General features: G+C 38.8%; 4 protein-coding genes across 8 annotated transcripts; 2 read left to right on the top strand and 2 right to left on the bottom strand.

Annotated features, from left to right (window-relative positions):
• Positions 1 to 683: 683 nt before the first annotated feature.
• On the bottom strand, positions 684 to 2,473 carry LOC112199355 (protein FAR1-RELATED SEQUENCE 5-like). The gene is made up of 4 exons (XM_024340385.1): positions 1,214 to 2,473; positions 1,052 to 1,132; positions 832 to 921; positions 684 to 752 (listed from the first exon to the last, which is right to left on the bottom strand). The coding sequence occupies exons 1-4, from the start codon at positions 2,471 to 2,473 to the stop codon at positions 684 to 686; spliced, it is 1,500 nt and encodes a 499-aa protein (XP_024196153.1).
• Positions 2,474 to 2,605: 132 nt separating this feature from the next.
• Positions 2,606 to 4,301, bottom strand: LOC112199354 (protein FAR1-RELATED SEQUENCE 5-like). The gene is made up of 2 exons (XM_024340383.1): positions 4,263 to 4,301; positions 2,606 to 3,565 (listed from the first exon to the last, which is right to left on the bottom strand). The coding sequence occupies exons 1-2, from the start codon at positions 4,299 to 4,301 to the stop codon at positions 2,606 to 2,608; spliced, it is 999 nt and encodes a 332-aa protein (XP_024196151.1).
• Positions 4,302 to 9,364: 5,063 nt separating this feature from the next.
• On the top strand, positions 9,365 to 11,014 carry LOC112199353 (putative disease resistance protein RGA3). Its single transcript, XM_024340382.1, has 3 exons — positions 9,365 to 10,165; positions 10,269 to 10,888; positions 10,999 to 11,014. Exons 1-3 carry the CDS (start codon positions 9,365 to 9,367, stop codon positions 11,012 to 11,014), a joined length of 1,437 nt encoding a protein of 478 aa, XP_024196150.1.
• Positions 9,509 to 15,993, top strand: LOC112199973 (putative disease resistance protein RGA4). Of its 5 annotated transcripts, XM_040517322.1 has the most exons (9): positions 9,509 to 9,858; positions 9,955 to 10,165; positions 10,269 to 12,674; positions 12,776 to 12,877; positions 12,994 to 13,104; positions 13,626 to 13,744; positions 14,457 to 14,615; positions 14,774 to 14,835; positions 15,323 to 15,993. In XM_040517322.1, exons 3-4 carry the CDS (start codon positions 11,056 to 11,058, stop codon positions 12,837 to 12,839), a joined length of 1,683 nt encoding a protein of 560 aa, XP_040373256.1. In that variant the 5' UTR covers positions 9,509 to 9,858; positions 9,955 to 10,165; positions 10,269 to 11,055; the 3' UTR covers positions 12,840 to 12,877; positions 12,994 to 13,104; positions 13,626 to 13,744; positions 14,457 to 14,615; positions 14,774 to 14,835; positions 15,323 to 15,993. The 5 variants fall into 5 exon arrangements, with proteins under 5 accessions (XP_040373256.1, XP_040373257.1, XP_024196737.1 ...); XM_040517323.1 differs by having other exon boundaries at positions 9,509 to 10,165; positions 12,994 to 13,035; XM_024340969.2 differs by having other exon boundaries at positions 9,509 to 10,165.
• The last annotated feature ends 2,549 nt before the right edge of the window (positions 15,994 to 18,542 follow it).

Below are 18,542 nucleotides of genomic sequence, written 5' to 3'. Positions count from 1 at the left end.
GAGAATGGCAGAAGCACATGTGTGTATGAGGCGATGAACAAGTTGGCTTGTGGTAGATACATTTGCTTTGATCAAGTATTGAAACAGAGAAATAGGCAGAAAAGCTAGCAGAGGAGACCAGTATGTCAAAGAACAAGACATGTGGAAATGATGAGGGATCTAGCAGTGCTCATCATCTTAGATATGAACTGTCGAATAAGAAGCTTACCAATATTTTGTCAAGTCACTGAGAAGTTGTTTGCTATAACCAAAACCAACAATTCTATGAAGTTTTTGTTGTGGTTTAGTAAGATTGAGTTTATAAGCACACTGAAAGTTTTGGAAGCATTAGAAAGAAATTTCAGTTTGTCTACTTGGATACACCAATATTAGTTTGCAGTAGATCATTATATTTTGATAACCACTAATACTGACAACAAGAATAAATACCTTTTGCCAACCTTAGGTACTTTATGAATGGATCACTTGATCCATTCCGACCCAATATCAATGGCACCAACACAATATAAATGGTACAAACACAATACTATGGTAGTTTCGTACAGACCCCAATATCAATTCTGTAATAGGTCTTTAAGATTCTCCTTTCTCAATTCAAAAGCAAATCCATGGATATCTTGGAATTACAAATAAAATCCGGTACATATTGAACAAAAAAAAAAACAGTGATTTTCTACATATCTTCAACTTCCAGACTGCTCTTTGCCTCCTTCATTGCTTTGTGAAGAGCAAATATGATTCATTGAAATTTCCTACAAAATATAGTTCAAAATATCTAAGTGATTGAAATAGATTAAAAATAATTAATAGTAACTGAATTAGGCAATTTACCTGGAGCATTTGAGTGAAAGAAAAGTCGTTCTGCAAAGTTAGACCTGTGCCATAAACTGATACTTGGGTACCAGCACTAAGATTGGACTCCTATCAAAAGCATATAGGAAAAAAATTATCCAACTAATATATCCCACTTAACAAGGATAAAAAAAGAAGAAGACGAAACCCAATAAGACCGAAATGCCAATATTAGTTGCGATTAGAAATAATTTCTTACTTGAGTTGCTGAATCAAGCATTAGAACTTCATATTCATTGACTTCTTGTTGCTCGCAATTGTCACTAGTAGGAATAGAGTCCTGTATTATCTCAACAGTAATGAGTTACAAATCTAATAGATAAATTTGCTTAGTTTGTTCATGAAATTTTTAAATAAATACCTGGAAGGATAGTTGTTTCTTTGCTGCAGCTTTACTTGCTAGAGATGTTGATGCTTTAGATGTGGCTTTACAACTCTTCCCTTCAAGAACACCTTTAAATCTACCATGACGACCGCGTGGTCGTCCAACAGTAGCTTTTCTTTTAACTCCACGTGCATTTGATACTTCACCTTCTAAAGCTCCAACATCTGATGTTTGAATCACCCATGCATCTTCTTTCAACAGTTTCTTCTTCTTTTCTTCCAAATTTTTAAGCAACTCAATGGCATATTCATTTGCATACCTTGTTAGTTCCTCATGTTCTGAGGCAAAGGATGCAATCTCACGATAATTACGACACAAATGGCTGTATCGCTTTCCAATCGACTGCTTCAGATTTTCATTAGTCTTTGGTCCATGATAACTAGTGATGCTCCTTGCCTTAGCTTCTTTACTCCATCGATTTAATATGCAAGTAGGAGGAATTCTTCTCACATTCTTCCTATCCAACACTTTCATTGCATGACGGCATAAAATCCCAACAAAATTAAACTTCATGCAACTACAAGTTATTGTTTGCATTGAAGCATCAAATTTTACCAAATGCTCTCGAGCAACACCACGATAAGATACTTTGTATTCATATTGCATCTCAGACTTGCTAACTTTATTAGCAACATAATCACCAATACTTGTGTATTGTTGCTGGAAGAGTTTAAAAGCTTCTGGGGTATACACCTCCTCTGCATGTTGCAACATCTCTACGTTAGCAGATAACACAGGAGAAGTTTGCATCATCTTGAAGTCAGCAATTAATTCTTCATATCTTCGATCAGCCAAAACTCTCTCATAGTGTTCAAAGAAGCACAACAGGTCATAACTAGGCTTCAAGTATTTTTTCAAAATATTATTCATACTCTCACTACGTTGTGTACTCATCATATCTGCAGTAAAAGTATGTCGCCCGTATACCAATGCCCATTTTTCTCTCACATCAAACAAATTCTTTAACCATTTATCCTCCTTCAAATTGTGCTTCTCGAGCATATTATTCCATGCTAATAACCGATCATCTTCATCCTCATAGTCATATACACACTTTCCAAAATCATGAGCAAATTGTTGTGATCCGTGAAACACATGACTCAATCTCTTTGCAGCATTTTGGTAAATATGCCAAATACATAGTCTATGATAAGTGACAGGAAATACTTCTGCTATTGCACTAGCAATTGTTGCAGATTGGTCTGTAAGTATGGTCTTTGGTTGCTTTCCAGACATCGCTCCAAGAAAAGTCTCAAAAAGCCACTTAAAGGACTCAATGGTTTCGTCATATAATAGAGCTGCACCAAACACCACTTTTGCTTATGATGATTGACCCCAACAAATGGAGCAAATGGTCTACCATATTCATTAGTTAATTTGATAAGTTGTGTCAAAACAAACGACATCCCCAAAAAGACCATAATCACTTATTGAACGCTCATCTGCCCAAAAAATATTTGTGATCATATCATCCTCATCAAGCTGCATTGAATAAAAAGAAGATGAATTATCCTCTTTCATTTTTTGGAAGTATTGCAATATAGCTCCAGCATCTCCCTTTTCCATCTTCACCCTTCGCTTTCGATGTATGTAATTCCGATAGTCCTTTTCCATAAAACCAAGATTCTCTCGTCCTCCAACTTCTCTACTCATCAATTCAACTGTTGCTTTTGCTGAAATTCCTGACATCTCAGCATCATCAGCATGCTCTTTTTGAGCTTTAGAGAAACTTCTATTGATCTTTAACATATGCTTCATAGGTGTTTTAATCAACTCATGATTATGATTCCTCTCAAACGACACAATCTTTAATTTTCCTTTGTTTTGACGATAGCAACTCATATGGGCTTTACAACCGACCCTTGTAACTGGTACTGAATAAGATGTTTCCCCCTTTGTTTTGGTCTTTCGGTAACCTTCTTTTGAGCAACAATAAACTAACCTAACAACCAAACCCTTCTTGTTTCTTGTCCTGCGTTGTTTCCTCACATTGAAACCAGATTTTCCTCCATATTTAGCATAAGCTCTATATGCACTCTCATCGGAACTAAACTCCATTCCGATATATAGTTCTTCTTTCTTCTCTTTGTCTTCATTTGAGTTTAAAAAAGAATCATTACTTCTTGATTGAAAAGTCTCCTCAGGTTGCACATCAACTTCATCTTCACTTACTAAATCATCTTCTTCCTCACCTTGCAAATCGATTTCACTCTCACCCAGCAAACTGAACTCATCATTACATTGCAAACTGAATTCATTCTCATCTGGAAAAGCAACTTCACTACCACTTAATAACTCATTACTTATACATTCTGTATTCTTTGTAACCTGCAATATTAATGCATATTAATTCTAAATTTTATTTGTTTCCTACAACAACCTTAAATTTTGACCACGATATCAACTATTACCGAAGAAGAAGAATTGATCAAGCTATATTCCAATTGACCAGGAACAAAAAGTTACTGCAACAGAGACTTGAATTAACTATCTCTTTAGAGAAGAAGACAGCAGTTCGGGCAAGTTTATTACTAGTGTTGTATCCCAAGTATACACAGACAAAGTGGAGATATAAAATAATCTATATATGCAGTATGACTTTGAGAGACAGCACCAATTGCATTAAAATATCTTACAGAAGATGGTGTTGAGATTCATGGTAAGAGTCCCAATTATATATATTCAGTAAAAATCAGGTAACAAAGACCTAAATAAAAGTGGTTCCAAATTTTCATAATAGGAATGAGATTCCAGAAATCATGATCACACTTCTTACTATATAAGCGTAATCAAAGAGCTAAGCTATAGCACTGTTCTGCCACTACGTTCTATACTCAATGGTTTCGATCATATAGCTATATATGTATAATCAACAAAACCATATTCAATTGACCAAACATATCAAAAAAAAAAAAAAGATGAATTAATCGAAACCATATGTTGATATAAGCAAATATCAAAACTCAATCATGAATTCATCGAACCATATAAATTGATCAAAACCATATGCTGATATTAATATTACCTCCTGTCCAAGCGTCTGTTCGTCAGAGATGGTATCCATAGGTGGAGCTCAATCAGTATGGATTGACCTAGCGACGTCTCAGTTTCAAGACTTTCTCTGTTCTTCGTCCTCGCCAAAAAAACCATATGGATTTGGGAACGGCGTTAACTAACGTCGTTCCTAATTGAGTTAGAACTCATTTTTTATTTTTTATTATTTCTTTTATTAATAGTTAAGTTAGAGTTTTATTTTTTTTCACTCAAAAGATATGTGGCTATTTCTGATTGGTAGGTTGGGAGAGAGGTGAACCTGCAGGTTCACACAGGGGGTGAACCCAAGAATTGTTCGCTAAAAGCTTTACGTACAACAACAATAGACTACTTAGAACACTCTCCGCCTCTGTGACTGACTCTTGGAGCTTGCGTAACTATTCACCGTTGAGTTTGAGAGTGATTCTGAAGACCCCGGAAAGATGTTTGAGCTCTCTCTTCTTACCTCAGCGGCCGGAGGAGTAGTGAGTAAGGTGGCTTCAGTTGCTGCTGATCAATTGGGACTCGAAATCGTCTGCTGTTTCCGCAAAGAGCTAAATAAGCTCAGAGAATCCTCAAACCAGATTAGGGACATGATGCATGATGCTGCGCCCGAACTTGAAGATCGAGAACTGCGGACAAGGATCAATTGGATGAAGAGGCTTATAGGTGTAGCTCATGATGCAGAAGATATCTTGGAGGAAGTTCAATATGAAGTAGATCGGATCGTTATAGAGGAGACAAGCCTGGATAAGAAGATACTCGGCTTCTTCTGCAACAATCCTGTTGTATTTCGTCTCAAGATGTGTTACGATCCCCGGGATCGTAGTCGTAAAACGACATAGTAAAAGAAGGAAATGAAAGAAAACTAAGGAAACAAATAAATGAAAGCTTCAATATTCTTCAATATCCCTTACAGCAATGGATGCCTACTATTTAAGTAAATGAGTGGGGAAAACTATCTAGAACCCTCTATATGGACCACGGCCTAAAATGATAACATGAAACACAGCCCAACAAAGCCCACAAAACAAAATAGCCCATGACAAATATACGAGTCCTAACAATTCTGCCCCCCTAAAATAAGGCATGCCCTCATGCCTGTAGTAATGGTAGAAAAATAGAGAGAGCTACCAATTTCTGCATGAGCAACGTCCACCCAAAATTTCTCCATAGAAGTATGGTTGTCATGTAAGGTCTGAACGGCAGCAAGTGGAGCTGAATATGTAATCACAGCAATGATATTCTGCACAACTCGAAACAATAGGTTCATGACATTAATCACCAATTGTGCCATCACTTTTGTTATGGTGCTCCTCACAAATTTAACAACTTTCAAGGAAGCAATGGGTGCAGCCTGCCACATTTCAAAATATTCACCAAGCAGCAAAGCCAAAGCCTTCATAAGACACCCAAGACCAAGAAGCATGATGTAAACCAAGAGCTTATATAGAGAAATCTGATCACTGGAAACTAATTTTGAAGCAACAACATCAACTCTCACATCTTCATTGTTTACAGTAAGTCCACCATCTTCTTCATTGTCTTGTATATTAGGTGGAAGGACAAGTGGAATACCATCTCCCACCAACTCTTGTACCAATTCTTGCAGAGTTGCAGCTTGCAAAAAATAATCAACCCCCAAACACTTCTCAAGCATCTTTGCATGTGAGACTGATATCAGCAATGCACCAAGAATCATAAAGGTGGAAAGTGGAAAGGTCCTCCATGCAAATATCCCCATTAATGCACTAGAGCTGAGGGCAATTGCCAATGTACTTTGATCAAGATGCAGACCTCGAAACAACATTTCCCTGAGAAGCTTGATTACCTCCATGTGGTCTTCATTCTGGAAATAGACAGAAATAATGGCATTCACTGACATCACATTTGGGCGTGAGATGTTATCGGACATTTGGTGGCTTCTTTTTATATCACCAGCCTTGACACATGCTGCAGGCAGATTAATATATGTGACCTCATCAGGTCCAAAGCCCCGAGTTTGTATTCTTGGTAGATATTCTATAGCTTTCTGACTCTGAAATATCAGGATATACCCAGTTATCATGACATTCCAAGAAACAACACTGACTTCAGGTATCCTAACAAAAACCTTCTCAGCAAGAACTACACGGTACTTTTCTGCTGCATCTGCTAATCCTCCAGGCTTCGATCCCATGCAATTAAATTCTTCAGAGTGACTTTGTTTTGCACTCAAGATTTCAAGCCTTGTAGATTGCAAAGCAGCATTTAGTTCCGTCAAAGCTCCAGCTTGATAGTCTACAAAACTTTGGAAAGATCCTTGTTTATGTTTCCATTTCCCTGATACAGATTCTAAAGATGCCTCTAGTTCGTTCTCATTCTTCTCTAAACCTGTTAGCAAGGACTCAAGTTTGTTCAACTTCCTTTGTAATTCAAGTTTAGCTTCTTTTGCATTTACCTCCAATTCCAAGCAGTGGCTTTCACGTGTACCTTTAGCAGTTTGCAGTTCATGTGCACAAACAATAATAAGACTGCAACAGCATGATCTATCAACCACAATTGTAGAAGACTCTAGCTTCTGAGCTTTAATAATCAAAACTGCCAACTCTTTCACATTTTTATTATCAAGAAATCCTCTAACAACTCGACAATACATTTCTCCATCCAAATCCAACCATTCCCCATCAGGAGGCCAAATTTCTACTTCAACTTTAGAGTTCAAGAAACTATGATTATAGAGCTTAATCATAGCAGACAAGAAACTCTCAAAAGCTCTTCTAACATCTTGATCATTTAAATTCAAAGTAGTGAATACCTGAGACAAAGATGTTTGAGTCATTTCACCAATTCCGTCAAATGCTTCCTTGCAAAAGAGTATAATCTCTTTCGTCTCACAATGACAAAGCTGCAAGCAAAGAATAAACCATTGCACTAACTTTGCTTCAGATTGTGTTTTGGCCGTAACTCTTGATTTCCACTTCCCTAATATTAACTCCAGCACCCTTTCAGAATTTATTTGCATTTTCCGAAAGCTGTCTCCAACAAAAACATTTTCTTCACCCAAATTATCATTCAAGAATCTGTTGCCAAAACCCGTTGAAGTATGAACCTCAGAGTAGAGAATTGAGTTCCCAACAGGTGATCTATTAGTATTCTGGTATTCTTTGTTGGCAGAAACATCACAAAAGTGATGCAAAAGATAGTCCAAACTATTTCTCTCCAATTTCAATACCCTTGAGGCCTGGCCCGTGTAAAACAAATTGCAGCTATAAATGCCAAAAGCCCGTTGAAACCACACAATATCTCGACCTCCATGCATCACTTTTCTCTTAGGAGGGTCCTTGAAAACTTCCCTAAGATATGGACCAATATGAATTCTAAGCTTCAAAGTATCTACTATAAAATCTTCAGTACTTGTAGAAATTTGCATCAAACAAGTCAATCCTTGGAAGGGTCGATATTGGTTGTGCTCCAAATCAACTGCAAATTCTTTATGTGGCTCGTGCCATTCATTATACATCCTTGCAGAAACAAGTGCAGCTTCAAAAATAAGTTGCTTGACATCATTTTCCATATCATCAAACCCATCTAACTTCGGCATTTTATCAAACAGTTGGAGGGCATGAAATTCTGACATTCCATTGCTAAGCTGTTCCTCATCTTCACCCTCGTCCTGCTTACCAATGACACGCTCAGGCTCACTGAACTCTCTACCATCTCCACTATTCACCTCAGCCCTCTTCTCGACACTCTTCCCATTATCCAATTGCTCATCAATACCATCAGCATCAAACACAAAACCCATACCATTACAATCATCATTCAGAAAATTGAACGGATTAGAGACTGTAGTGCTAGTATCCCTTACCCAGCAAAAGGATGCAAGGTTGTCGTTCGGCTGAGCTGAAACGGCGTCGTCCAGCAGAGGAGGCAAGCGGGCAGTGAACTGTGCCAGTGGCGGAGGAGTCACGAATTTGTCCATGTGGTGTTGATTTAACGGTTGCTGCGGCTGGGAAGTGAAGGATTGAGCGGGCTCCACGGCCAGGACCAGCCTTTTTACGGTTCGAGGGTCGAGTGTTTCCGGTGTGGCTCCCTTCTTTAACGCTTCCAAGACTGCAAGGTCGACGCCCTTGGAGACGACGTCGTCGCGTTTGAGTTTCTCATCGCGATTCCGGCTCGGTGAAGCGAAGTCGACCTGAGTGGCGAGGTTGCCCTCCTCGGCGACGGCGACGCAGAGGGACTGGTGAGGCTTCTGGAGCTCTTCCATGAGGGCGGAGACGGCAAGCTTGGAATGGAGAACCTTTATTTGCTCCGGAACACCGAAAATTAGTGGCGGAGAAGATAGATTTGTAGCCTCTACAAGGTAGGTGTGTGGGTCGAATGATAAAGAAGAAGAAGATGGTGTGGTTTGGATCCGACCCGTGAATAGAGCTAGGGGCTCACAGTTGCCCACTAAACGAAAACACGATGGAGGTTTGGGATCTGGAAATTGAGGTTGGGGCACAAAAGTGAGTGGCTGCGGTGAAGGTGGATCGAACACCTGACCTTCAGATAATGCAATGATAGGTGAAGGTGGAGCAATAGGATGAATCGGTTGCAAGTGTGGAGGTGGGGTGAAATGTGAGTGAGTCTGAGGAACACATGGAAATTGGTGAGGGAGTAGGTGGCCATTGATGATGGTTGCAGAAGGGTTGTGTGGCGGAGGAGGGTAAGGGTTGGGTTGTGTGAAGTTGGTCACCATCTGAGCTTGGCTATAGGGGTTACCGTGAAGATGATTTGCCCAAGCACAGTAATAGTTGTCGGATATCCCACTGCCGTAACCCGCCGGAAACAGGCCCAGTTGCGGGCTCTGATACCAGTTGTTACGATCCCCGGGATCGTAGTCGTAAAACGACATAGTAAAAGAAGGAAATGAAAGAAAACTAAGGAAACAAATAAATGAAAGCTTCAATATCCCTTACAGCAATGGATGCCTACTATTTAAGTAAATGAGTGGGGAAAACTATCTAGAACCCTCTATATGGACCACGGCCTAAAATGATAACATGAAACACAGCCCAACAAAGCCCACAAAACAAAATAGCCCATGACAAATATACGAGTCCTAACAAGATGGCACGCAAGATTTACAACATCAACACATCCTTGGATGATCTCAACAAAAGAGCAGCTAGCGTGGGACTCTTCAGATCAAATGGAGGTGCCGCAGCAAGTCAAGGTAGGCGGGACAGGGAAACAACCTCATTCCCAGAGAAAATTGAATTCACCCAGAAAGATGCAAAAATTGTTGGAAGGGATCAGGTTGTGTTAGGTATAATTGCAACCTTGACCACCTCCCACAATCAAGAAAATATTCCTTCGGTGATGGCTATTGTAGGATTGGGAGGCCTAGGTAAAACAACTTTGGCTCGCTCAGTTACCAAGCAACTGCAAGAAGGTGAAATGAAAAAGTACTTTGATACAACACTCTGGGTGTACGTATCAAATACTTTTGATGTCAATTCAATTTTACATCGAATGGTGCAATCATGTGGCGTGACGGGAATAGACTCTTCAAATCAGCAAGCATTGATGGAAAGCCTCCAGCAGAAGTTGGAACAGAAAAGGTACTTTCTTGTACTTGATGACGTTTGGAATGAGGATGCTGATAATTGGAATAAGTTGATGAGTTGTTTGTCGCAATTAAATTTTGCCAAGGGTAGCTCTGTGATTGTCACCACTCGTAGATCCAATGTTGCATCAATCATGAAAGCATTTCGTAGGTGGAATTTAGAAACTTTATCGGATGATGAATGTTGGTCCATATTAAAGGATAGAGCATTTGCAAATCCTAATGCTCCGATACCTTCAGAACTAGAGGGAATTGGAAGGGAGCTTGCCAAAAAGTGTGCTGGTCTTCCATTAGCAGCAAAGGTGCAGTATCTTTGATCACCTTATTGATTATTTAATGTGTAGATGAACTATTTGATATGTATAGACTAAGTTGTGCTAAAATTTGAAACTCATACAACTGTAGGTTTTGGGAAGCTTGATGCGTACTAACAATGATTGGTTGTCAATTCTAGAAAGTAAAATATGGCATTCATTATCCGTTGAAGAAGATAGCAGGATCATGTCGGTTCTGAGGTTGAGTTTTGACTATTTGAAATCACCGTTGAAACAATGTTTTGCATATTGCTCCGTGCTCGAGAGAGGTTCCTTCATTGAAAGAGATAACTTGATCCTACTATGGATGGCTCAAGGTTTGCTCCAAAGCAAGCAAGGGATTGAAATGGAGGATATAGGCAACAAGTATTTTGATACTCTACTGGAGGACTCCTTGTTTCAAGATGCTACAAAGGATGATGAGGATGGCGTTATCACCGGATGCAAAATGCATGATCTTGTGCATGATCTTGCAAACGAAGTATCCAAGTGTGAGATGGATGATCATGAGATTCGACATCTTGCACGGATTACTTCTTCAGATCTAGAAAGTGTGCCAGAAGCAAGTATTTCAAGACTGCGCTCACTCTTTTCAAGTGTCCAGGTTCTTAATATCATTTTACCAAAGTTAAGAGCTTTACGTGTCTTAAGTTTCTGTGAGGTAAAGAACCAGGATTCTTCAAATTCACTCGACAAATTGAAGCACTTGAGGTATCTAGATCTTTCTCATGCAAAATTCGAAGCATTCCCAGAGTCTATTGGCAAGCTCTATAACCTCCAAACACTGAGATTACCGTGGTATCTTAAAAAAATGTCCAAAGGAGATTCAAAATTTGATCAACTTGAGGCATCTTTATCAAGATGGCATAATACCGCCAATGGAATTTGAGGCTGGGATTGTGGGGCGATTAACTAAAATCCAAACATTACCTTGGTTTACTGTGGGTAAGGAGACTGGTCCTACAATGGAGGAGTTGGGTGGGTTGAAGCATTTGAGAGGCCACTTAATTATCTATAGGCTAGAACGTGCAAGGGATGGAGAAGAAGCAAAGAGTGCTTGCTTAATGGAGAAGAGTCAGTTGAGCGAGTTAACATGTACATGGACATACGATGAGCCACCTAATGACAATGAGACGGATGTACTAGATGGCTTGAAACCTCATCTTAATTTGCAAAGCTTGAACATTGAGTATTTCAAGGGTGCTAGACTTCCGTCATGGATAACGGGTCTCCAAAATTTGAAGAAGATTGGATTAGACAACTGCAACAATTGTGAAGGAATCCCAACACTCGGCCATCTACCTAATTTAAGATCTCTTTATATTGAGATGAATAAGCTGATACGTCTGGGAGCTGAGTTTTATGGTACTGGTACAACTTCATTTCGAGCACTGAAAACATTATACATCAACAAGTGCCAAGAGCTCATTGAATGGATATCAGCTGAAGGAGAAGTTGTGGTGGTATTTCCTCGCCTCGATGAGTTGCATCTCAGTGACTGTCCTAAATTGAGAAATGCTCCGAGTCGTTTTCCACGTCTCAAGAGGTTGGTGATGTATGGATTGGGAAACAGCATGCCAGTAGAAAATATAAGCGCTCAACTTACCACTCTCACTAATCTCAAAATAAGTGGTGTAAAGGGACTCACTTGTCTACCAGAAGCGATACTGAACAGTAACAATAGTCTCACACATTTAGAGGTTAGTGATTGTGATGAGTTGACGTGTATTGCTCTTGATGTATCTGACACGCTCCCTCTTCTTGAGGAGTTGAGGATAGAAGATTGTCTCAGCCTAGAGTCGATTCGGATCACACAGGGCATCGCATCTCTCCGTCAATTGAACATCGATGGTTGTGAGGCATTATCAAGCCTAGAGGTTGGGCTCGATTACTGCACCTCTCTCCAGGAGTTGGATATACATCATTGTCCTAATCTGATGTCAATTCCAACCGCACAGGGCATGCCATCTCTCCAGATATTGAAGATCTGGGCTTGTGAGGGATTATCAAGCATAGGAAGTGGGCTCAACTACTGCACCTCTCTTCAGGAATTGGAGATTGGGCATTGTCATAATCTAACATCAATTCCAATCACACAGGGCATCCCATCTCTCCGGAGCTGGAAGGTTAGTCATTGTCAGAGATTATTGTGCCTACCGAGTGTGCTCCAATTTTGCACCTCTCTTCAGTATCTGAATATTGGGCCGTTGTGGGAGGAACTGGACGCCTTCCCTGATTTTCAGCTTGCACCACCACATGATTCACAAAATTTGATCGGACTAGAAGCTCTTCCTGAGTGGTTGGGAAATCTTACATCTCTTGAGTCTCTGTGGCTCTGGGAGTGTGAGAATCTCAAGTATCTACCTACACCAAATGCTATGAAAAACCTCACCAAATTGAAGTCTCTCGTTGGTATAAGCTGTCCCCTGCTCAAAGAAACATGCACCAAGGAGACTGGCTCAGAATGGTCCAAGATTTCTCACATCCCAGATGTTCGGTGTAATTTTGTTAACCAAATCAATCTATTTTCATTTTCTTTTCTTTTTTCCTACAAATTTATTTCTTATTATGTCTCATTTTTCATCTTTCTTAACTCAGTGCGATGAAGCTGCGGAATGCCTGCCTTCCTGAACTAGAATGTCTGTTCACGTTACAAGGTTAATCAATTCCCAATTGCCAGAAATGTATCCCTAAAGCAGGGTAAGCTTTTCAAAGCACCATCTTTTCTTCTCTTCTCACATTTCTTTTTTCACTTTAACCAGTAATGCATTAACCAATCCTACTTTTTCCTTTTGGTATAAATTATATGGTAGCAGGCTCTATCGCACTTGATGGGAAGATCAAATGATGCTTAATAGGTGATGATCCAGTCCCAGTAGTTCAATCACCCATGTATGGCTTGTCTGCTGTGTTTCATTGAAGATAAGGTGACCATGATACTGGAAAAATATACTTAATTAAATTCAATCTAATTATATCATATTTGCTCCCTCATGAAGGATAGACATACTATTAGAAATCATTTCAGTCTGTTATAACTTAGAATTTAACATCTTTTCCATGAAATGCAATGCTGGTTTGGATGCCATGTTCCATTCTTTAAGGAAGACTTGCAATGAAATAAAAATACATCTATAACCATTTTGATTAATAGTCAATTCCTCGATTGCCATTTGCATTTTCATTCCCCGCTGATTTAATATTAAGTAACTTTCCTTTACAAATTTACGAGGTTTCGATATCTTTTAGCTGCATACAGAGTTGTTTGAAACCAGTGGTGCAGTTACTTGATAAAGAAGTTTCCACAACATTGTTTTCTTCTGATGTTTATGACGCATAATGAACTTGGAATATATTGATGCAACCCTACTAGGATGATTGCTTAATTACTTAGCTTCACTTTATTCATAGGTTGTATAGTCATTGTAACCTGTTATACTTTTCTCAGGTGTTAATCAGCATCAGCTATGAGAATGAGAAATTGAGAAGTATCCACCTAAAGTGGAAGCTATGCAAACAAAAGATGAGGACAGCAGACATAAGTGGCTGGCTTCTAATATTCCAAAGGTAGATTGTAAGTATCTTTGTCAAATGAGTAATTTGTGTATGTTCTTGTTCCCTGTATTGCTTCCATCTAGTTTTTTTAACTTATCAGTTATCCTCATTTCTTGTGTCCCATTATTTCATTTCCTTTGTGAGTACTAGTTTTTGCAATGGGAAAGTTCATCCTCTAGTATAACCAAAAAGACATCGATAAGGATGTACATTATTGTTCTTATTTTGAGTTGAGGGAGTGATGTTTAATGGCATTTATTGTAATGTATTCGCCAGAACAATTCAGACCCTCATTCATTTGCAGTTGTCAGACAATAGTGATCCCTCGAACAATGATGTGAAAAACTACTTACTGCTGAATCTAGCAGGAACCTCACCATATTACTGCAACTGGAAATTATTGGTTTTCACCGTCTACGTGAAGTTATGCTGAGGGTCCCAATTGTGAGATTACTTGTATTCCAATAATATGAATGGATGGTAAAGTTAACATTAATATCCTAGATGCTCAGTACTTTGTTTAAAATCAACTGTAAACTTTCGAGATCCCTTTCACCTCCACAACTGTAAACTATCCACAGATTTTTCCTTCACGACTATTCAGTGTAGCGCGTCATTGCTTTGTTGTGGAAAAGCTGTTTGAAGCATTTAATAAAAGAAGTAAACTTGTTATCCTTCTCTCCTCCTTCTCCTCAGCACTGACGAATCATCTTTTAAAAATCAGGTCTGTATTAAAGCTATGAGAGACCTCCTTAAACTAGCACAGTGGGATATTCATGGGGTTCAAGTTCCAGAGGAAACATTTGCCTTGAGTGTTTAAAATTTCAGTTGTGCACGATCGCTTCCATTGATGTTCCAAGTCAAACCAGTTCCTAAAATCATTGTAAGCTTTTCAAACCCCTACCTCTTCTTCCCTCCTCACGTTCCTCTTTAATTTGATTTGCCAGTTTTCAAATGCATTGTACTCTGCTCTATAGGCTATTTACTTACTGCAGTGCTGGCTTTATAATTGTTTTGGCATCATTTGTAATCTCTCACCAGGCCTCTCTATCCTGCTCAAATGGAAGAGCAGCTTAACTTGACATGGTCCAAATGAAGTACAGGTACTTCAGTTCTCCATGTTATGCATGTATTCGTTTCATTGAATGTTATGCTGTCTCATGTTCTGTTTTATTCTTTGTATTTTCCCTCTTTTGATGGGTTTTTCTTTTTCTTCTCTTTCTTAGTAGTCAAATGTTTCATAAACTTTTAAGTAGTATACTAAACTTAGCAAAATAGAATGAAACATCAGTTACCTTTTATTAGTTTCAACTATTCTCTGTATTTCCAATCTCTGCAATCTTCTGCTTCCAAGTAGCACATTGTGGTACAATAATGATTCACCTTTACATAATGATACCATTCATGTATCTGCGATAAAACACTGGTTAAGTTTTTCCTTTGCAAGCTATTTCTATTATGTTGACTTAATGATTTCTTCTATGTTCATTTGGATATTTTTGATCAGTTTCTTCTAGTAGGTTTGGTGAATTACCTGGTTTTTTTTTTTTTTTTTAATTTCCAGTCTGACTCCTCTCCTCTCTTACTCAGATTTTGTCTCAAGGATCAAGGAATTGGAGCACCCAAATTCGTGGTCTCAGGTGGCTGCTGTTTGTTTGGATCTGGCGAAGGCTGGTAACTTTGCCCTATATGACAACAAACTCCATCTGCATCTTGGATAAGCCATTTGGTCAAGCATGAATGGTTTCTAGGAAACAGGCATTCTAGTATCTGCGAGCTGTATGAACAACCTCCTGTCAGATTTCACATTTTTGTGCTCCCTTGGTGTTTCAATGAAAGCTTAACAAATGGAGCAACAAACAAGTCCTGGAGGACCTGGACAATTTGGTACCGTGGGCTTGTTTATGAGTTACTCATATATGGTTGTGGAGCTTATTGTGAGATTCTCGGCACTTCTTATACTTTCAATTATCAAGCCATATTTCTGTGATTTGAGCAATTATCTTTGGCGAGGTAAAAATGGCATCAGTTGTGGTAGTCTAAAATATTATGTTCTTTGACTCCTTTGAGCATTAGTCGCTTGGTTGATAATTTTCATGGAGAACTGAGAGATCAAGTGTTTGTGAGCTTTGGGTGTAATTGGGGTTCTCTGTTGAGAATGGGTGAGAGAAAGTGCGAGATTACTTAACAAAAGAACATTTTATTTTGACATTAGTGGATTATTGCCGTGGACAAATTGGGGTGAACCACGTTAAAACTTAGCTTCTTTGTTGATTGTGGTGTTCTTTATGATTCTAGATTTTTCTCTTAATAAAATGGGTGCGATCTTGGGCTAGGGATACGAATTGGTGAAATTCCAAGCATGTAATAAAGGGATACAAGAATACAACTTTTCACATTTGCTTTTTCTTGCAACAGTTTCTGCTGTTTAACATATATAAGGGCAAGTGAAATAAATCAGAACTGATCAGGTGAAATCATTCTGAATGTGGTTCTAATTATCGTCAAGTTTGCTTACCTCACGCATTTTGAATTTTGTACTTTGTACTTTGTATTTAATAATCTGCACGGTTTGTTCTTTGAAGCCAATGTATGCTTAAAATTGATATCCGAATCGCTCTAGCCTTTCACTCAGATACAATCTTGGTTTCTTAAAGATGCAGTAAATGAAAAGGGTGAAACAACAATAGACAAAGATTAAAATTTTAGATCCTTAAGGAGGATGAAAACTGCTGCACAGTTTTAGATTCAATGAGCTCTGATACATTAAAAGCTGCAATTTTGAACTTGTAGCAACTAGAAAACCTGGTTAAATGGTTGAAGGGTATATTAGAGATTGGAATGCCTCCGAAAAGTGCCTTGTTACATGAGGTATGCTACATTTTGTTATACCATTAAAAAGACAAAATGGCATTTAGATTGCTTCTAATTCTTGTGACTGTATTCTCTGTAAACACTGTGGCTTTGTTCTTTGTTGAAGTTGACTATATTTTTCGTCAACGGTATGCGAAGCGTGGTTATAAGTTTGTCCCTTTCTGGATATACCATATGTTTTGTGAATGATATCCTTTTCTTTTGTAACCTGTTCACAAAGAAGATCTGGTGTTAAGATTTAAGGATTATAACTGCATTGTTGATAATCGATCATATAGGTCTCCGGCTATTTCTTGCGGTGCAGATGCAGCTGTCCTCCATCTTGACTGTGAAGCTTCACAAAAGATCAGAACAACTATAAAGTATGAAGCTTCACAGCCAGCTCCTACAGCTTGCCAGCTCCTACAGCTTGCAGAAGCAGGTGGGATGTGTCAGTACTCTGGGTCTCTGCCAACCATGCCCAACGTCCAGTTCACACTATACATCATTCAAGGGCACTGGACCTGGGTTAGTACTCTGTACCATTCACTCACCCTTGAGATTGAATTGTTAAGCTCGAAGTCGGTATTGTAGATTGTTCTCTCGAGGAGAATCTACAATACCGACTTGAACCTTAGGAATTCCATAATCTACGGCGAGACCCCCCGTCACCATGGCCACCCGAAACGCTAGCAACAACACCTCATCAGACAAAACTGTGGCTTTCAAATTTCCAATCGCACAGGCACGCCGAGCAACCTTCACTGCTGCAATCCAAACTCAACTACTTAATTATCTTCTTTAGTTCTTTTCTCTTTCATTGACTAGTTGGGAGAAAGCGGATTTGGATTTGGATCTCATCCCATATTTTTGGATGACAGATACCTCTAAGGCTCTATCCCATAGCTAGTTGGACATCCCCCTTCCAATCTTCAACAAATATTCTGTTCCTTCCGTCCGATGAACTCAAATGATGGCCATTATAGCACATCCTCTGGACACCCATCTCTTCTTTCTCTTGCCAAATAATTTTTAGCTTTCACTCAATGACGCCACACAGGAAGCTGTGGGTTGTCCCAATCCAACATAGCCGCCCTTGTCCAAAGGGCGTTGACAATGAAACATCGTGAAGAAAGGTAGTTAGTCTCTTTCTCAAGGATGAAGCAATAAATTATCTAGGTAGGCAACTTCCTATATTGTATTCAATTCCATGTCTCGTATTGTTTTAAAAGGATTAAAATATTTGTATTTACATATCTATTGGAATTTTGAAAAAGAGAGATATCGGAAATATTGAGATATAAGAGAAAATATATCGTTTTTGAAATAGTCAATTTATTAGAATTACATATACATACATATGAATGTCAAATTCTTCTACATCCAAAAAGAGACCCTAGATGGTTGAAAAGTCGCTTGCTGGTTTACAAAACTGCAATATCAGACCAAGACATATGACCTATATAGTACGAATTGTAGTGATGAACATGATAGTTATAGATCTCTTTAGAGCCGCCGACTATTTCCCCTATAATGAGATAATAACTCATTAGTCTGTTCTCTTTGTCCGAAACTTTAATATAATTGAGGCCAATCCCATATAATTGAGAAAGATGAAGTGAATGAGTTACTTTTTAAAATTGCTTCATCATGAATTATCCTTGTCTAGATTCATCTTTAGGAAATTTCTCCTCACTTGAATTCCACTCCTCACTCGGATTTTTCTCGAAGGGAATACTCCTCATCCAAATTTGCTTTGAGGAGATTTCTCCTTACCCATATTCGCTTTGAGGAGATCTCTCCTCACACAGATTTGTATTTAGAGAATTACTTCTCATACAGAATCGCGCCTTGATGATATTTCTCCTCACCTGGATTCACCTTGAGGGGGATTTCTCCTCATCCAGATTTTCCTTGAGGAGATATCTCTTCGCACAGATTTGCATTTAGAGAATTA

This window comes from Rosa chinensis, chromosome 4 (genome assembly GCF_002994745.2).
Source record: "Rosa chinensis cultivar Old Blush chromosome 4, RchiOBHm-V2, whole genome shotgun sequence".
Classification (NCBI taxonomy): domain Eukaryota; kingdom Viridiplantae; phylum Streptophyta; class Magnoliopsida; order Rosales; family Rosaceae; genus Rosa; species Rosa chinensis.
The sequence above is the reverse complement of the archived record's forward strand: the minus strand, read 5'-3'. Positions and strand labels throughout refer to the sequence as shown.

Excerpts from the sequence above, each read along its gene's own strand:
- LOC112199354 (XM_024340383.1), bottom strand. The coding sequence starts at position 4,301 with ATGGATACCATCTCTGACGAACAGACGCTTGGACAGGAG. Across the intron at positions 3,566-4,262 it reads AACAGACGCTTGGACAGGAG|GTTACAAAGAATACAGAATG; the intron begins GTAATATTAATA and ends TTAATATTGCAG.
- LOC112199973 (XM_040517322.1), top strand. The coding sequence starts at position 11,056 with ATGGAATTTGAGGCTGGGATTGTGGGGCGATTAACTAAAATCCAAACA. Across the intron at positions 12,675-12,775 it reads TCTCACATCCCAGATGTTCG|TGCGATGAAGCTGCGGAATG; the intron begins GTGTAATTTTGT and ends TTCTTAACTCAG.
- LOC112199355 (XM_024340385.1), bottom strand. The coding sequence starts at position 2,473 with ATGTCTGGAAAGCAACCAAAGACCATACTTACAGACCAATCTGCAACA. Across the intron at positions 1,133-1,213 it reads AGAAACAACTATCCTTCCAG|GACTCTATTCCTACTAGTGA; the intron begins GTATTTATTTAA and ends GAGATAATACAG. Across the intron at positions 753-831 it reads CTTTCACTCAAATGCTCCAG|GAAATTTCAATGAATCATAT; the intron begins GTAAATTGCCTA and ends TATATTTTGTAG.
- LOC112199353 (XM_024340382.1), top strand. The coding sequence starts at position 9,365 with ATGGCACGCAAGATTTACAACATCAACACATCCTTGGATGATCTCAAC. Across the intron at positions 10,166-10,268 it reads GTCTTCCATTAGCAGCAAAG|GTTTTGGGAAGCTTGATGCG; the intron begins GTGCAGTATCTT and ends ATACAACTGTAG.